Source organism: Morchella importuna (genome assembly GCF_003444635.1).
Source record: "Morchella importuna strain M04M26 chromosome Unknown Morimp01GS024, whole genome shotgun sequence".
Taxonomy (NCBI): domain Eukaryota; kingdom Fungi; phylum Ascomycota; class Pezizomycetes; order Pezizales; family Morchellaceae; genus Morchella; species Morchella importuna.
Window position 1 is genome coordinate 512,636 of NW_025763421.1, and position 18,343 is coordinate 530,978.

At 48.4% G+C, this 18,343-nt stretch overlaps 6 protein-coding genes across 6 annotated transcripts; 4 read left to right on the top strand and 2 right to left on the bottom strand.

The window, feature by feature from the left end:
• Positions 1–829: 829 nt before the first annotated feature.
• LAJ45_07567 (uncharacterized protein) lies at positions 830–2,168 on the top strand (the record flags this gene model as incomplete). The annotated part of the gene is made up of 7 exons (XM_046117123.1): positions 830–905; positions 1,174–1,251; positions 1,329–1,411; positions 1,465–1,584; positions 1,652–1,744; positions 1,795–1,893; positions 1,953–2,168. 7 exons carry the CDS (start codon positions 830–832, stop codon positions 2,166–2,168), a joined length of 765 nt encoding a protein of 254 aa, XP_045969768.1.
• Positions 2,169–2,458: 290 nt separating this feature from the next.
• Positions 2,459–3,249, top strand: LAJ45_07568 (uncharacterized protein; the record flags this gene model as incomplete). Its single annotated transcript, XM_046117124.1, has 2 exons — positions 2,459–3,053; positions 3,109–3,119. The coding sequence occupies 2 exons, from the start codon at positions 2,459–2,461 to the stop codon at positions 3,117–3,119; spliced, it is 606 nt and encodes a 201-aa protein (XP_045969769.1).
• A 4,689-nt stretch (positions 3,250–7,938) lies between these two features.
• LAJ45_07569 (uncharacterized protein) lies at positions 7,939–8,305 on the top strand (the record flags this gene model as incomplete). The annotated part of the gene is made up of 4 exons (XM_046117125.1): positions 7,939–8,022; positions 8,076–8,112; positions 8,169–8,219; positions 8,268–8,305. The coding sequence occupies 4 exons, from the start codon at positions 7,939–7,941 to the stop codon at positions 8,303–8,305; spliced, it is 210 nt and encodes a 69-aa protein (XP_045969770.1).
• Positions 8,306–8,354: 49 nt separating this feature from the next.
• LAJ45_07570 (uncharacterized protein) lies at positions 8,355–9,575 on the top strand (the record flags this gene model as incomplete). Its single annotated transcript, XM_046117126.1, has 7 exons — positions 8,355–8,427; positions 8,508–8,565; positions 8,624–8,661; positions 8,779–8,907; positions 8,957–8,972; positions 9,490–9,494; positions 9,544–9,575. The coding sequence occupies 7 exons, from the start codon at positions 8,355–8,357 to the stop codon at positions 9,573–9,575; spliced, it is 351 nt and encodes a 116-aa protein (XP_045969771.1).
• A 1,816-nt stretch (positions 9,576–11,391) lies between these two features.
• LAJ45_07571 (uncharacterized protein) lies at positions 11,392–13,532 on the bottom strand (the record flags this gene model as incomplete). The annotated part of the gene is made up of 14 exons (XM_046117127.1): positions 11,392–11,407; positions 11,459–11,474; positions 11,521–11,782; positions 11,833–11,850; positions 11,916–12,004; positions 12,091–12,195; positions 12,278–12,297; positions 12,480–12,571; positions 12,625–12,686; positions 12,873–12,874; positions 12,965–12,986; positions 13,069–13,140; positions 13,195–13,322; positions 13,378–13,532. The coding sequence occupies 14 exons, from the start codon at positions 13,530–13,532 to the stop codon at positions 11,392–11,394; spliced, it is 1,059 nt and encodes a 352-aa protein (XP_045969772.1).
• Positions 13,533–16,146: 2,614 nt separating this feature from the next.
• On the bottom strand, positions 16,147–16,884 carry LAJ45_07572 (uncharacterized protein; the record flags this gene model as incomplete). The annotated part of the gene is made up of 4 exons (XM_046117128.1): positions 16,147–16,202; positions 16,259–16,498; positions 16,549–16,721; positions 16,781–16,884. 4 exons carry the CDS (start codon positions 16,882–16,884, stop codon positions 16,147–16,149), a joined length of 573 nt encoding a protein of 190 aa, XP_045969773.1.
• Between the last annotated feature and the right edge of the window lie 1,459 nt (positions 16,885–18,343).

Here is an 18,343-nt window from a genome sequence, read left to right on the forward strand (position 1 = left end):
ATCTTGTCTTGAACTATCCTGTTATCACATTTGATAATTTCAGGTAAGCGCATACAGCAAGCCAATCGATGCACTTCTTCGCGAGTAACTCTAAAAAAGTTTAACCACTATAAATAAATTCTTCCGGAAGAAATACCTGAAGTATGTGAGCCATGCATCGGCTGCCAAAGTGTCCAAATCAATTGCACCGCCCTCCCTTTCCTGCCCCCTCCACCGTGTATTATTGGTTCTCAAAAGATCCGCCAATGTCTCTAGCTCTTGAATGCCCTCCAAAAACTCCTGATACAACTCATATATCGGCCATATCTAATGATCACCGTTCTGTGGTTGTAGCGAGAGTTTTCCTAACGTGTCAGAAATCAGTTCACGTAGAGGGTACAGTACACCGTAGGAATACGGCGTACGTGCGAGACCTACTTTGAAAGATTTGCTTTCCAAATCTTCAACAATTGCTACTAACGGGTAAGAACTGCCTGTTCTACAACTGCCCAGACTTAGGGAACCTTCTGTTGGGGGTTGAGTTAGCTGTTCTGTACTGAATTAAAAGCGTAGAGGCAACGGTGTAGATCTGACGCATGGCGTCCGCATGAGATATACTCTCGAAGACGGGCTTTCCAGAAAGTCAACAGTCGCTAGGAACGGGTGAGAACTCGTGGTTCTACAGCCTTTCGAAAATACGGTACCTAAAGACACTTCAGGTTTTAGCACTCAGTGGTACAGGTAGCAACGCAGGAGGTAAAACTTAAGAAATAAGAGCGCCCTACTTAGGGAAGAATCTCCTGTATACCAGCTTTCTAAATCATCAAAAATTTTGTGATTTGGATAAAAAATGGGTATGGCGTTGCTCTACAAAGTTCAGAGGTCAAATTTGGTTGTTATGGGCTGGACCTACGTCAACTCTACAAGTGTGTGGCTAACAGGCTCCAACCCTCGTAGCGCAAAGGCTGTAATATTGTTCGCCATGGGAAGGCATTCGCATCTACTCGCGTCAGGGAAAAAGAACCAGAACATGCAAGTGAGAAAGCAGGGATTATTTGTATGGAGTGGCGCTGAGCTGCCATACAAACTAGGCTTGCATGTTCTGGTTCTTTATCCTAGACGCGAGTAGATTCACCTAAACGCCTTCCAAATTTCAACGGGGGACCCCTGAGCGGAGCGAAGGTGGGGGCGTAGCCTTAAGGAGCCAGAGGCGTAGGGTGAACGACAAGCGTTCCCAGCAACTACGCGGAACGCTGAGAGAACATTCCGTCGGTAAGTGCCGAGCAGAACGCTTGGCCGGAACAATGGGTAGCGTGAGGCTTGGCCACGGTCGCGTTTTGTCTAAGTAGCAAAGCTTCTTCAACCCCACCATTCGAGAAGCAGCGACAGCACACGACAAAGACGAGAGTACGAAGAACAAAGATTGCACAAGGTGAGTCTGAAGACAGGCGTTTATTTCGTTCAGACTATTTATTTCGACTTGAGATGTCTCTCAACATTGCTCGTCAGCTGCTTTTCCGTAGCGGCACTCGGTACGGCGTCCATCGTTACGGCGTCCATCATAGCATTCACCGTCCTTCTCGCTGGTTTGGCAATACAGCACAGGCAAGTCTTTAATCCTGGAAGCCCCGTCGGAAGTTCCGTTGGCTATACTAACTTGGTGGATGTGTAGCGGAAAGCTATCGACGAGCTCGGAGCAGCTAGTGAAAAGCGGCAAGGAATTAAAGTCCTCACCGAGCTAGAAAGGCTCAGTGTTGTGGGGACTGTAAGGATTCGACCACAATCAGTTCGGCAAGTGCTAACTTGTAGCAAAAGGGCCTTCAGCAAATCGGCGGCAGCTTCAAAAGAATTGAAGAATGGATAAAGCTCATCATAACCTTTGGTGTGGGAACGGTTACCCTTGGGCTGGGAACGGTACATTCTCATGGGGATTTTGCCTGGTTTTCCGAGCTATTCAGCTAATATATCTACAGCTAGTTCTTAAAGTTATGTACTACGACGTCGAAGCGAACAAGGAAATGCGTCTGTACATTGAGAAAGTCGTCAACGCAGCGGGAGAAAAAACGAAGCTTGAGATGGAACTCTTTACGGAGCGACAAATACAAAATGGTATCAAGGAAATTCGCCGGGTGGTAAAAGAAGAGGTTCAGAATGAAATGAGGATTAAGGATGGAGGGAAAGAGAAGTAAAGCAGCTGATTCTACTTTTTTTTCGACAATGGGTTGTTTTCTTTGTTACCCTAACCCATACAAAAATTCGGTTTACACCAGTGATTAGTTCATAACCATAACACCCAGCTTTCCTCAAGCTAGTTTTTAACTAGTTTAAAGCTGTCTGTTAGTAGCTCAGTTTGAAACTCCCGAGTTCGTCACGGGCCCCTAGTCTATAAGTAGGGGAGGATCCCCGCACTTGGTTGAGAAGCTACGAAGTCGCTTCAACCCACCATTCGATAGATGGAGCCTGAGATAGCACGACAATCATGCCTCCCAAGTCAACAACCATGAAAAAGGTCAACAAGAGGAACCGGAAGTTGCTTTCACCAGCGGAAAGCCTGAGTCAAGATGATGATGATACGACATTTGATGCCATACTGGTTACCCGATCGGAACTCGGAGTCGGCGAAGAAATGAAGAAGGATGCCAAAGATGCGCTCGAACAGGAACTTCACGTTGAGGACGTGAGGGGAGAACTTTTCGTCGGCAATCTACGCGGTCTTAGCTTCGCCAATTACAAGGTGGATCAAGCAGATCTTCGGGCTCGCGTTGATGCACAGGACAAGAAGATCGCCTCACTTGAAGTCAAGAATGCCTCGCTCGAAGACCGTGTGAGCAGTCTGACGTCTTCGCTCGATGCTTACAAGCTCTTACGAAATCGTTTCATCAGCACGTTCAAAAGAGATAAGCTGGCCAACGCAACCGAGGTAGACAGGAGGATCATCGCAGAGGGCAACGGGTGGGCTCACGGAGGCGATGCTATTGTTGATGCCGAGTTGTATCAAGGCATGGGCGGAAGAAGAGACCCTATAGCTTTCAAGAAGCTTTACGGGATGTCCCCTGGGGATGTACGGATGATCAGTGGGTTCTTTACTATTCTGAAAAAGTGTTGGGGCTAACACGTTCAGGTCATCAGCCAACCATTGACATTTTGAACGTTCATGCCGCAGTAATTGCCTCGCAGGACAAATCGGCATTGCCAGGTTTTACACGCTGTTCGCAGAGTTTGTCAACCTCTTCAGGGAGTCGGGTGAGGGTTATGATGATAGTTATTTGAACGGGGATGCGACGGATGTGACTCGCGCGTACTGGTCGTTTCTAAACTGTATCAAAGATGAGGTTACGAATTAGACGAAGTTTTTTTTCCTTTGGTGTTTCGGTGGGCTGGTTATGTAATTTATTATTGATGTATTACACTATGAATTTGGGGGACCCCTTGAGTGTAGCGAAAGAGGGGCGTAGCCTTGAGTGAGTGGAACGAACGCCACACCGAAGCCAGAGGCGGAGGTAGTGTGACCGGAAGCAAAGCGTTCCTCAGCAACTAAAGACCTTTGCGTGTCTTTACTAGCGGTGCCGGAAACATTATTAATCATGTGATCGGTTGCCTTCACAAATCCAAAGCTTCACACCAATACGAGTGTCACATGATCAATAATGTTTCCGGCATCGCTAGTAGTTGCTGGAACGCTGAAAGTGAAGCTTGGCGGAGCGATGACACAGAGATGTGGCGCAGAGGTACAGCTATCGGCGGAAATGTGGCGTTGGAAAATCGCCCTGCTCTCGGCGTGATCGTCGGTCCCTGTTTCCGCAATAATTCTACCGATAACGTTTTTGACCCAGTATTGTGTCAGACCTAGAAGTGTGTGGCATGGCAACGGCACTAAAACTAAACATAAAGCCTTCGAAAAACGAAGACTCTACAACCACCGTAATAGAGGATAGTTAATCCGGAAATTATTCAGATTCATGTGTTTTCAAATGAAATTCATTTCTTAAAAATCTGGTAGTAAATATCTCAAGAGGTGGTAGAGATAGCTTTGGCGGTGGGAATCCCCATACAAATTTGTGTGGGATTGACACTCTTCTAGGTCTGACACGGTACCCGGTCTAAAACGTTAGCTGTAAAACAACGGGTAGCGTGAGGCTTGGCCACGGTCGCGTTTTGGGAATGAGACTACGACACTCTGGGAGAAGAGACGAAGTCTTTCACCCTTATCCAACAACGTGATTGCAGAACAGAGCGACACGACCAAAGATCGGATAACGAGAACAGAGTAACGGGGACAAACATATTCAGGCCCCTCAGTCGACAAGCAGTCAAGGCTGTTCGCAGACCCGGCCTTCTTCTCTCCAGCGGTACCACATCATAGCATGCAAGCCCCGTATTCCGGGCCCCCGAGTTACGATATGATAGCTCGACGGTTCTCTTCGCAGAACGTACGGAAGTATTTTGACCAGAAGCGTCAGCAAGATGCTATGGACAGTGATGGATTCATTGATATTCATGATGTCAAGCCCGAACTTATTACGCCTCCAGATGATTACGATGTTTTAATCTCGGATGTCACTCATCAAACATTGGACACCACAATTGCCGAGGAATTGGGCGTACCGTACCTGGGGAAGGCTACTACGGCTGATGCTGAAGAAAGGGTTCGGATGGCCGATGGATATATATATGGCCCGAATGACAGGACGATAATTCCACTTGTTGTTACCCACAAGGAGGTGGCTCGCTGGGTTTTTTTTATTTTGGACACCGGGTGTCCATGGACTTACCTTTCGGCTGAAGTGAGTGCTCCTACTTGTTTAATTAGAAATGTTAACCAAGTTTAGGCAACCAATGCTCTCGGTATCCAGGAAGAAACAGGAGCATGGGTCACTCTGGGTGGACGAAAAGATATTGCCCATGTAGTGCCATCAAAGTCTCACTTTACTGGTGTTAATTTGCTTGGTACATCGTTTCTTCGGTTATACAAGGCTAGCGTCTTCTACTATCTTCTTCTACTATCTACTATCTACTATGTACTAGAATACACTTTTTCTTAATTCGTTGCGGTCTGATTGGTCGACACCGACATGGGTGTTTAGTAAGCATGACACATCAAAGTACTGAACACTCCAGAGGAGGAGGACGGGGGCCGAAGCCCTCTCATAATTCTAGAGGGAGAATTAAACAGAGGAGGTGGAATGGGGGGCCGAAGGCCCCCATCGAAGGCCTTCCATAATTATTTGATACCCATAATCCAATAACTCGCGGTCACGAGTTGGCACACCCTAGTATGGATGAACTATAATACCTTGCGGGCGAGATTGTTTTTTGATGGACAGTGGGGGGGGGTTGTAGTATGGTTGCGGACGCCTGTATCCGGAGTAGATGCGACATTGGTGTTTTTTGGCTATCACTTTCCCAATCAAGTAATAACTTGGCACTTTTATTGCTCTTTCGTGCCAAGACCTATCAATGATATTAAGAGGTAGTCCGGGAATTGCCCAATCAGGTAATTAAATACATAACGCCCTAGAACAATTTCCGAAATAGGCAACTTTGGGCGACATTCATTTGGTCTCTTAACAAAAACCCAACTTTTAGAAATTCAATAACTCCACAGCCATAAACGATAAAATTGATCGGACTCTGTCATGATGTAGAGCGGAGGCTAAAGCATCATTTAACAGAGAGAAATAATTTTAGGTGTGGTGGTTGGAAAGTCATCACCCCCAAAGTTTGAGGTCAAATCTCCTCCGGTTACAGGTGTCCGCAACCATATGGATTGTGGATTGTTTGTACTTTTTTTTTTTTTTTAATTTTTCGGCTGGGCGAATTACATATGTAATTAATTGATTTCATGATATCACTATCGTGTTTAGGGGACCCCTTGAGCGAAGCGAAAGAGGGGGCGAAGCCTTCTCACCGTAGCGAAGCGTAGGTAGAGAATTAATTAGTGAGCAGAGCGAGCGCCACACAGAGCTAAAGGCGTAAAGTGAACGACAAGACCTTTCCGAAGGAAAAGGTAAGTAAATCTGGGAAAATACGCAGTATTCTTGAGAACGTTCCGGAGCAGGGATTGCTTTGGAACGCTGCAGGTCTGGCTTGGCAGAACGGGCGGAACAGAGTGAGGCTCAGGTTTTAAACAACGGGTAGCGTGAGGCTTGGCCACGGTCGCGTTTTGTCTATAAGTAGGGGGAGCATCCCCTGCACTTGGATGTGAAGTGTCAAAGACCGTTCAACCCCACCATTCGAACGAGAGTATGAGCAGCAAGCAACACCACGACCCCACCGGAGTGCTCAACAGTTTCAGCGAACAAGCAACAATCGTGGCGACAAACATGTTCAGACTCCTCAGCCGCCAAGCAGTCAAGCCTGTTCCAAGACCACCTTTTCGTCTCTCTACTGGTACCTCACGGCGGATCCATAGCATACAGGTTCCGTATACCGGTCCTCCGAGTTACGATATGATCGCTCAACGGTTATCTTCGCGGGTCAATCCACAAGTCTTCTTCATCAGCAAGCGCTAGCAAGAGGCTAAAGATCGCGGTGAATTCGTCGACATCCATGAGGGTGGTATAGGTCCGGCGGATTACGATGTCTTGATTACGGATATTTCTCATCAAACACTGGAAACTACAATTGCAGAGGAATTGGGAATACCCTACCTATCGAAGGCGACAGAGTCTGATGCCAAAGAGGTGGTTGAAGTGGGTGAAGGTTACATCCACGGCGAAACCTTCAGGCCGATAGTCCCATTTGTGGTTTCACGCAGAGATGAAGCTCGATGGGTTTTTCTCATCGTGGACACTGGTTCTCCGTTGACGTACCTTTCGACTCAGGTGAGTGCTGCGCCTACCTGTCTTAATAAAGCTGCTAACCAGTCTAGACTAGCAGGGTTTTAGGTATCAGCGAACGGATGTATGCCAACATCGGTGGATATCGTCACGCAGTTAATGTGCCACCGAGCAACTCTCACTTCACTGATATCAACATTCTTGGTGGAGACTATTGCAAACTAAACGATGTTGATCTATTGCTCAACTATCCCAATCGCCGGGTGAAATTGCTCTTTGGTGGAGGGTGGAAATTCACGAGAGAGTCAAAGCTGTAGTACGGGTTTAGCGAGTAGGCGAAGTTTTTTTCCTTTGGTGTTTTGCTGAATAGATGGCGGCAACGGAGTTTCGGTTGTATGGCGATTCGGCTGGGCGAATTATGTAATTTATTATTGATGTATTATACTATGAATTTGGGGGACCCCTTGAGCGCAGCGAAAGAGGGGGCGTAGCCTCAGTACCATAGCGGAGCGAAGGTCACTGAAAATAAGTGAGCGGAGAGAGCGCCACACCGGAGCCAGGGGCGTAGGTAAACGACAAGCGTTCCCAGCAACTAAAGACCTTTGCGAAGCAAAAGATAAGATTCTGTCTTTAGTTGCTGGAACGCGGAACGCTGGAAGTAAATCTGGGAAAATACGCAGTATTCTTGAGAACGTTCTGGTCGGAAGTTGCCGAGCGGAACGACAAGGGTTGTTAGGAACAAGACTTGGCAGAACAGGAGTGGCGCAGGTATGAGGGCTTGGCTCGAGTGAAAATGTTATCTCTTGGGCTGGTGAGACATGCAGATTCCCTGACTTCCTGATTAGGGTGTGGCAGAGTGACTTCGCCATTGAGGTAATGATCCTTTTTACAGAGGCAAGGTCACTTAGCCACCGCATGTAGTTACCCAGTGAGGAAGTCAGGGAACCTGTATGTCTCACCAGCCCAAGGGATAAGAGGACTGGGTTCCCACGTCTACTGAGGGGGAAGAGCTGAAAGCTATTCAACCCTACGACGGCGAAGAATTGATCGAACACGACACGACCAGAGTACACGAACGACAAGGTGAGTTCGTTTAATGTCACATTATCTCTCTAACTGGCTAGAGTATTGAAGACTGACTTTTGCTAAATTCACGAGAGGTGAAAAGCAGCCGACCACCATGTTCAGGCTCATCAGCAAGCAAACGTTCAAGCCTATGGGCGTTCACCACTACCACCCACGCAGGGTGATCAGTACTCCTCCGGTGAGCTCAAAGTTTTAATAGCATACAAACTGCACACTAACTTGGTGGCTCAGAGACGCAACACCGACGATGGTGGTCATCGCGATGAGAGTCATCACCATTCCGACAGTGCAGATGGTCCAGCCGCCTCCACAGCTGGCTTCCAGTCTGGTTCTGCTCCGTTCGTTACCTGGGATCGCTTTTCCTAACTGAACAAGGTGGGAAACTAGTTTTTAGATACGGGGTATCGTCCTAATATTTCTTAGAGCGTTTCTACTATGCAGTTGAAACTCGACCATCTTGAATCGGGCCAGAAAGAGGTGAAATCGGAGATCAAATACCTCAGCACCAAGATGGATGCGAAGTTCGACAAGATGGATGCCAAGATGGATAAGAAATACGACAAGATGGACGGCAAGATTGACCGTTTGTTGTACGCTATTATCGGTGGTTTTGCTACTGTTATCTTGAAAGGCGGCTTCGACTTCTACATATCCGAGAAGCAGAAGCAGGACCACGCTACCCAAAAGAAGCAGTAGAGACCCGGAGGCTGCTATGGCATGGGTACGCACAGTGGAGTCCATCCATTTGCAAAGATCGACGACTGATTAATATGATGTAGGACTCGGACGGCGCTGTGTAGACTTGCTTTTTTTCATGGTTAATACGGACTGGCGCATAGAATACGGCGTTTCGGGGGCTTGTGTAGGCTTGGCGGAACGTTGGCGTAGAGATGTGGCGTAGGGTTAAGCTAAGCGTAGCGAAGATTTAGATAAGAGGAGGGGGCCCCCCCTCCGTCTGGTGGAAGAGACGAAGTCCCTTCAACCTCACCACTCCATAGACGGAGAGAGAACAGTGAACTCCTAGGAGGACAAAGCGATAACACAATAACACGGAAACCAAGGGGTAGTTATTTAACGACAAGGTGAGAATCAAAGACTGATTAAATTCACAGGAACAACGAGAACAGAGTAACTGGGACAAACATGTTCAGGCTCCTCAGCCGGCAAGCAGCCAAGGCTGTTCCCAGACCCGGTCTCCGTCTCCCTACCGGTACCTCACGCCGGATCCATAGCGTGCAGCTCCCGTACAGCGGTCCTCCGAGTTACGATACGATCGCTCGGCGGTTCTCTTCTTCGCAGATCGGTCCGCAAGCCTTTTTCGCTCGCAAGCGTCAGCAAGAGGCTAAGGAGCGTGGCGAATACGTTGATATCCATGATATCGGCGGTGTGGATCCGAAAGATTTTGATGTCTTGGTCGCTGATGTTGACCGCGGGAGGCTGCAGCATGAAGTTGCAGAGGCAGGGGGCATAGCGTACCATTTGGAGGCGACTAAGGAAGATGTCAATAGGATAATCGAAGCCGGTGATTGTATTATATACGGTAGGAATCTCCGGACGATATTTCCAGCAGTTGTCGCTTGTGAAATGGGCAAGGCTCATTGGGTCTTCATCGTTAATACTGGTTCACCATTGACATACCTTTCAGCTCAGGTAAATGCTCCTGCCTGTGAAAAGAGAGTATGAACGCTAACTACTCCAGACGAGTGCCCTATTTGGTATCAAGGGTGGTGACTACGGACTGACGCCTGTCAAGATTGCTGGACATCTGCACGGTGTTTGCAGGTCGCCAGACAATTCACACTTTACCGAAGTTAACATTATCGGCATGGACTTTTGCAACATGCATGACGTTTTCCAGTGGAATGATTCCAAAAATCGCCGAGCAAAGTTATACATCGGTGGAAAGTGGAAGGTGGTGGAAGAGTCTAAGCTGTAGTTCTGCGAGCAGGCGACAAGGAGAGAATACGAGTGGAAGGCGGTGGAGGAGGTGGAGGTGGAAGAGGTGGACGAGGTAGAGATGGCAGGTGGAGAGCTAGCGGAGCTGGGGGGAGGTATCGAGTTGGAAGGGGCCGGGGGAGGGAGGGGGTGGAAGAAGTTCCCTCTCTTGAAGGCGGTTTTTTTTTTTTTTTTTTTTAAATCATTTTCAATTTGATTTTAGGTACAAATGACCGCATGCAGTATAAACTATGGCGTACCTCTCTTGAAGGCTTTCCAATGTACAATATGTAGGTGCATACTCAGCAACTCGCGGTCGAATTCAGAACGTTCCGGATGCAGGGATCTGGTCCGGAACGGCACGTGCTAAAATGTTCCGGAACATTGCCAAGCAGGCAACCACATGCATGAGAGAACGGCGCCACTCCATACAACTATCCTTGCCCTGAGCAACCGCATTTTCTGGTTCTTTTGCTGGTAAGCAAGTATACTCGTATTTCACTGACGTTTGTGGACGCGACTGATATTGCATGCCATACAAAAATACACCAAGCTCATGATTTTGGGTGTATGCAATAATGGCCCAGTTCAAAAACGTCAGTGAAATACGAGTATAAGGATAAGGAGAGCGCATATATATGTAGGATACAACCCCGCAGTCGAGGACTTGCGCCATCTGTCTCAGTAAAATCGCCGACCCCACACCTTCCCAGGAACCAACGTCTCAGCGCGGCCCGTCTATCGATCTACGGACATGGGTTTCTGTTAGCCAAGGCTCGGGGGCCCAGTGTAAGGGAGTTGCACACTATGAATCTGGCGTGATGCGGAGAGACGAAGACCGGGTCTATGAACAGCCTTGAACGCTTGCCGGCTGAGGAGCCTGAACATGTTTGTTTGTCGCCACGATTGTTGCTTCGTCTTATCGCCTTGTCATGCTAGGAATATGTTCTATCTCCGCGATGCTGCGTAAAAGGTTGAACAGACTTTGTCCTTTCTTCAACAAGAGCGAGGGGAAATCTCCTCTACTTATGCTCCAATCATTTCATTATCTGCGAGTGGGTGTGGCTTGCCCCACTGCCTACTTGGCTTTCCGTCTCACTTCATCTCGCACGTGCCGTTCCAGACTGATCCCTGCATCCGGAACGTTCTGTGAAATACTCCGACCGTTCCGCGTTCCAGCAGATTAAGACAGGATCTTACCTCTTGCTTCGCAGAGGTCTTAATCTGCTAGAAACGCTTGCGTTCACCATAGCGGCGCACCGCTATTCTCGTCACCGCTTCCTTACACCCTCCGGGTAGCCCTCTGGGCTCTATCGCCTTCGCTACCGCTCAGTTGATGGCTACGCCCCCTCCCTCACTCCGTTCGGGGGGTCCCCCTTTATAACAATCATAGATTGGATGGCAAGCTCAGCAATCATTATTTTTTATTCTAAGAAGTAGGGTCAAAGCGCACCGCTATTCTCACTCCTCACGTCGCCCACTTAAAGCCAGTCAATTCTTTTCTCCAGCCAAATCGAAAATACAGACGCCGTATTAGTCTCGACGCCTTCTATGTAAACAGCAAAACACCCCCGATCCATGATCTCCGTATACGCTGCCCAGCCAGCCCAAACTATAAATAGAGAGAACTTTCGCGCATTAGCTACATGCTGTACTAAGGATAGGAATGTGCCACTTACTTACTGGCCTTTAGACCTTACTGAAACCCCTCAAGCCTTCGGAATGGAACCGCAATCCTCACCACCAGACTGCTTGCAACGCTCAAGCTTGTGGAGCCACTCCCTCATCGGCTTTTTGTTTCCATCAAGTGCTTTCATAGTGTGATGTGCGGTTTGCAGGATCATCGACTGGCAGGCTTGGACTTCTGCTCCAAGGTCTTGGACTTCTGCTCCAAGGTCTTGGACTTCTGCTCTAAGGTCTTCGATCTTCGATTCAAGATTCTTTTCGACGCGGCTGAGATTCCCCTCGATCTCCGCCTTGACTCCATCGTTGCCTTTGTTCGTCTGCCAAATAACCGTGGCAGAGCCAATGGCAGTAGCGATAAGACTGGGACCGTAAACGTGAAACAACTCTGTCACAAGAAACATTTTGTTAGCGAGCATTCACCGCCACGAATGCAAGGAGATGGCAAAGTACTGCTGGCAGAATCCATGGTTGAAACGTAACGCTGTTGATGCTGCTCGCTACTGCTACCGTGTCTGAGAAAGTGATTCGCGTAGAACCGGCTGCTTTTCAGTTCTCGTGAATTTAGCAAGTCAGTCTTCAATACTCTAGCCAGTTAGAGAGATGATGTGACACTAAACAAAGTCACCTTGTAGTTGTCCGTTATTCGTTCTCCGTTGATGGTGTTGCCTGTTGCTGGAAGCTATGCTCTCCGGTAGAGTTGTGCTATTGCTTGTTGCTAATCTGTCTCCGTCTATCGAGTCATGAGGTTGAAGGACTTTGTCCCTTCCCACTCACAGAAGGGAGTGTGGAATTTTCGTATAAGGACACCTTACTGTGAAGTGGCTTGTGGACACTATTGTGGCCACGCGCCAGGGAGAGAAACGTGGACTCTTGTAGCTTAAAATAGTCAGGGGAGAGGAAGAGGAAACAACAGGCGTCTCCACTCAATAAAATTCTCTCTGTCTTTATTCCGTCCTCTATATACCACAAGAGATAGGAAAACTTTTCTGGGAGGGAAACCCTTCTTATCCTTACGCCGCTTGGCATTGTTCCGGAACATTTTGGCACGTGCCGTTCCGGACCAGATCCCTGCATTCGGAACGTTCTGGATTCGACCGCCGCGAAACCTGTGAAATACTTCCATCGTTCCGCGTTCCAGCAGATTAAGACAGGATCTTACCTCTTGCTTCGCAGAGGTCTTAATCTGCTGGGAACGCTTGCGTTCACGATAGCGGCGCACCGCTATTCTCCTCACTCCGCTTCCTCACACCCTCCAGGTAGCCCTCTGGGCTCTATCGCCTTCGCTACCGCTCAGTTGATGGCTACGCCCCCCTCAAACCGTAATATGAGTGGGATGATCTAGATTTAAATTCTGAGCGATGTAACTAATAGCCAGCCGATACAAAACCAAACGCCCTATGTAGCAACCTCTATACCAGCCGATAAGAATCCAAACGCCACAGTCAACTAAAAAAAAGCCATGAAACGCCACGTGTACTCTTAACGAATGAGATACATACAAACAAGAAAAACCCCTACCAGCTAGCTCCTTGGCGAGTATGATAGGACAGCAGTACATCTCCTCAATACGGAACCCCGATGTACTCAGCAATCTACTCCCTACGTTGCGTAACAATGGCACCGGGCGGCAATGCTGGGAGCCCGAGCAGAGCACAAACAGCCTGGCATTGGTTGCCTGAGAATCATGAAATATTAGCAACGTCCACATCCACTAATAAGGAAGACTTGCCAGTCAGCTCGAAAAGATCCCGACGAGTGTGCGGAAGTGGATGGCCTTGAGGCAACCCGGCCGGGTAGCGAAGCGGTGCAGTATCAGAGGTGGAGGCATTATACAGCCTCATCGGTAAGAGCTGTTGCCTGGTTGAACTGTAGGTCATGCTAGCTAGCCAAACGGAGATAGGCAAAGACACACTCGTCCTGTATCTGTGCAATCTGACCTTGCACCTGTCCAATCTGGACTTGCATCTGTCCAATCTGGACTTGCATCTGTCCAAGAAGAGCCATCACTTGTAAGTGATTCGCATTTATTTGTTGTTGCAAGGCACCAAAACCGGCTGCTACGGGCATGTTGGGAACCAAGGCGATTTCATTTCGAATGCTTTGTAGATGGTTGATAATGGTTGCGAAATTTGGTTGAGCCATTATATCTGTCGGAAGTATCTCTTATGGTCGTCGGGAGAGCTCTAGACAGTCTGTCGATCAAGGTGTCCGTGGTGCGTAGTCGCCGATGGCTGTGTCCGTCTGTTCAATCCACAGAGGAGTGTAGTATGCCGTATGATTCTGATTACTTCTCTTGATGGTGATCCTTTACACGAGATGGAGTCCCCTGCTCCTCTTATCTCTCCGCTGATAACACCTATACCTATACAAGCCATAGTGTCCTCTCAGTCTGGCCTAATGCCAAGACGCTAACTACTACATCTTCACTTAGACGGCCTCTCGGGCCACTCGGACACCCCCCTCACTCGGACAGTTAACGTAGAAAAGAAAAGATCAACGTTTTAAGTGGCTTCAGTACCTCTTTTCAACCAATCATGATTGACTGTCCGAGTGAGGGGGGTGTCCGAGTGGCTAGGGAGGCCGTCTACTACAATATGTGCTACCGCAAGGAGTGAATATCGTTCCGTTCCCTTTAGATAAATCACTCCCTTCTTTGCCTCCTATTGTCTTATCGCCTTGTCTTGCTAGGAGTATGCTGTTCTGTCTCCGTCTATCGAATGGTGGGGTTGAAGGACTTCGTCACTTCTCACCCACAGAGGGCGGGAAACCCTACCTCTTATACTGACTCAGCTTGAGCTGCTTTATCCCTTCGTCTGTTCCCGCGAATCACGGCCTATTGGCGTGGAAACGGCGTCGTGATCAACCAAAATCTAACGACGATTGTTTAAGGCTCCGCATGGTATCAACGGCCGTTACATACTCGCGCGGCCGAGTTTCGACTTACTCACGTGACGCTATTTAACAGGTTTTTTGCGTTACCCATAGGTCATGTGATTAAGTTGAAACTCGGCCGCGCGAGTAGTATTCGTCCGTTCAAGGGCCCGAGAGGCCGTTTAGCGGCCGATGACCGTTCAGAGGATGTTTGGCAACGACCAACCGTTCAGTATAGGAACGGAGCCTAACGGTCAACTGTATTCAAAGTGTGAAAGGACCTCTAGAGGTCCTTTTCCCTACTGAACCGCAACTGTTCATGGCAACCACGCAACATGCTACCAGACAGCGGAACCGTTGAGACCAAGCGCCCCCTTTAAAAAATCATAAAGCACTAGTAATCCGTTCGTGACACCCGAACGGAAGCTCGCCTGGCAGCGAAATCGAACGGCCGTTGATACCATGTAGAGCCTAAAGCACTACTCGATTGAGGATTTTTGCGTGACGAGTAGAGACAGTTTTCTACCGCCGACCGCCAGCTAGGCAGTAGGTTTTGTGTGGTGAGCCACGAATTGCCACAAGTCCTGAATACAGACGAAGGGATGTGGCCGCTGTATTGGTGTAAACCTTAGGGGTTTCTGAGGGTGGAGAATCACGTGAGCAACAAAATATTCGGCATTGCTAGTAGAGTCGTGGTGTTGCTTGTTGCTGCATGCTCTGCTCACTGCCACAGAAGGAGGAACCTTCTTCTTATATAACATTTCACTTGCGCTGCGCTCTACCTCATTTTACTATTGCGCGGCAGTGCTGTTCCGCCAAGGCCAGCCTGCAGCCTTCCGGAAAGACCCCTGTCGAATCCCTGCGTCCGGAACGTTCTCAAGAATACTGCCCCCCGTCTTAAAGGTAACCAAGAGTGACAAAAGTCAATCGCTAATAACTTTACCACCAAAAAACATAAAAGAAATCGGTACAATGAAGGTATAGTAGTAGTGATGAAGTTTACTTTCATTGTACGGGTTTTTGATATCTATCCTAGTTGTGAAGTTATTAGAGTTTGAAATCGGCTGTTTTTGTATGTAAAAAGCGCCAAGACCGAGCAAAGTGGAACAGTATTATCCCTTAGTCTGGCAATGCTGACCCCCCTATAATAGAGGAATTAAATTTGTATGGGAGATCTATTATTTGATAAGAGAGACAACAGGATCTGTTAGTAAAGCCACACAAAAGTTTGCTTTTTTTGGGGGGTTCAGCATTTTTTGCCAGACGAAGGGATACCCATCTATCCCCTGGATGTTCGAGACATTTTGCGAAATCTCTCTCATGCATAAATATCATGTGATCTCGAATTTAGGTGGGAGAAGGTCCGGGTAAGCAGTGTGCCGCATTTAAAAGTCTTTGGAATACGCTGATGTGCCATAAACTTCTCACAACACTGCTCTATATGGTGTCAATCACTTCCTGGATAGACACGCTAATGCATGAGAGAGATTTCGCAAAATGTCTCGAACATCCAGGGGATACCCCCCTCAAAAGCGAATTGCGGCAGCAATGCAGCAAAGTGGCTGAAATAGGCCCTCTCATTGGCCTGGGAGCCATCTTGCAGCCACGATTGTTCCACTTCCAAATACCGCTGTCACCTTTAAAAGTATTCGCACGATACTGCGTTCCGCGTTCCAGCCATTAAAGACAGAATCTTACCTCTTGATTCGCAGAGGTCTTAATCTGCTGGGAGCGCTTGCGTTCACCATAGCGGCGCACCGCTATTCTCGCCCCTCACGGGACTCACCCCTACCGGTAGCTATCGCCTTCGCTACCGCTCAGTTGAGGCTACGCCCCCTTTATTCACAGTATAAGAGGACGTAAAAACTATTCACATAAATTAGCAAGCTCAACAATCATTATTTTTTTATTCTATTGTCAACCCTCTTCTTCCACAGTCTCAACATCCCTAACCTCATCTTTCGCACATCGTAAAAATGACCAGTACGCACGAGTCACTCCAGTAGTCCCACCGTCATCCAAATAGCTTTCGTCGTAGTCTGACTCTTGAAAGAGTTTGATAAACTCCCCAAACCCTGTATAAAATGTTGTAGTACCAATTTTATGCTTAGAAACGATTACCCAGGCGTGAAGGTTCAACGCGTCAATGGTTGATTTATGGTCTGAACAAGTTAGTCTTGACCCAGGAAGTAATGCCATAAAGGGAACTCACTAATCGATAGCACTCTCAAAGGGTCCATCCCGTAAAGTCTTTCATAAGCAGAGGGGTCTCGCCTCCTCTCTGAGCCTCTGTACAACGAGGCATCGACAACAGCATCGCCTCCGTGAGCCCATGCGTTGCCCGCTCCGTCGGTCACGTTGGCCAGCTTATCTCCTTTAAACGTGCTGATGAAACGATTCCGTAAGAGTTTGTAGGCATCGAGTGAGGACGTCAGACTGCTCACGCGGTCCTCCAGCGAAGCGATCTTGATATCTTGCGAAGCGATCTTATTATCCTGTACATCAACACGAGCCCAAAGGTCTGCTTGATCCATCTTGTAATTGGCATAGCGACCGGGATTGCCAACGAAGAGTTTCCCCCCTGACATTTTCAACACGAAGCTCTTCGGCAACAAGCGCCTGCTGAAGCACATCCCTAGCGTCCTGCTGGATTCCTTCTTCGTCTCCGAGTACCGACCGGGCAACTAGTATGGCATCGCATTTCGTATCATCTTGACTTTCCGGCGAAAGCACTTCCCGGCCCTCTTGTTTTCCTCTAGGCGTTTGACCAAATCTGCCCTGGTCCCCGTCACGTCAAGTCCCTCGGTCTTACATTGCCTCTGAAGATCCTTCAACGTTGCTGACTTGGCAGGCATCATGATTGTCGTGAGGTTGAGCGGGCTTGCCCCCTCTCACTCACAGAAGGGAGGCGGGAAACCCTGCTTTATGTGCGGATGTAGCCTGCTTGGCAATGTTCCGGAACATTTTGGCACGTGCCGTTCCGGACCAGATCCCTGCATCCAGAACGTTCTGTGAAATACAGTCGCTCACCTACTGATGGCGGATCCTGTCTGATGGTTCTCTTTGCGCTGGCTGCAGCCCGTCACAGAAATGCCAAGAATTTTGGAGCTGGAGCCGGATCTCCATTTCACTTTGCGCTGTGAATGCAGCTGTTGCCACCGGTTGCGCAGCCTGGAAGCCAAGCATTCCCTCCTACTCAAGACAAGTCTTGCAAATCACAACATTTGTTTAAATACTTTGAAAACATGTCAGTGATAGATATGCTTCCAGGCTATCTTGAGAATCAACAATCTTTTAAATTAGACAAGTATTGGTTGAGCTGTGAGGAAAATACGGAGCGGAGGTCTAATTTGGGGATTTGGTTATTCCTCTGGCTTCAAAACAAGAGCTGGCTCTGCTGAATAATTTGGTCACAATGCCAAGTGCTACTAAAATGGAGCTGGCTCTCCCAACGCAAAGTCTCTATTTGCCCTTGGCGTCCAAAACCTAACTCTCAAATCCCTGACCGCCATCAGACAGGATCCGCCTTCACCCCGTGAGTGACTGTACTCCGACCGTTCCGCGTTCCAGCAGATTAAGACAGAATCTTACCTCTTGCTTCGCAGAGGTCTTAATCTGCTGGGAACGCTTGCGTTCACGTTCGTCCCTCACCACCGCGTCGCTCCGCTCGCCCCCTCCCTTCGGGGGGCCCCCCACATTCAATAGTAAGGTGCGCACTAGGGTCCCGTGAAATATACAAGGGTAAGATACTGGGAGTAAGAAACACGGTTATAAACCGGTTATAAACTCAGGTCCAGTTGAGAGGGAGTAAGATACTGTGGCAGGGTTAGGGTTATTTAGGCAATAACATAGGAAGAGGGCGAGAAACACAAGTCCGTTCCCACTGGCACATTTGCAGACAAGGGCATACAGTCGTTTCTGGGTCAACGACGAACCCGTCTCGATGACGAGTGGCTACTTTTTGGGCTGATAGTCAGTCAAAGCAAAGGGGTCGGGGCGCTTTTGTT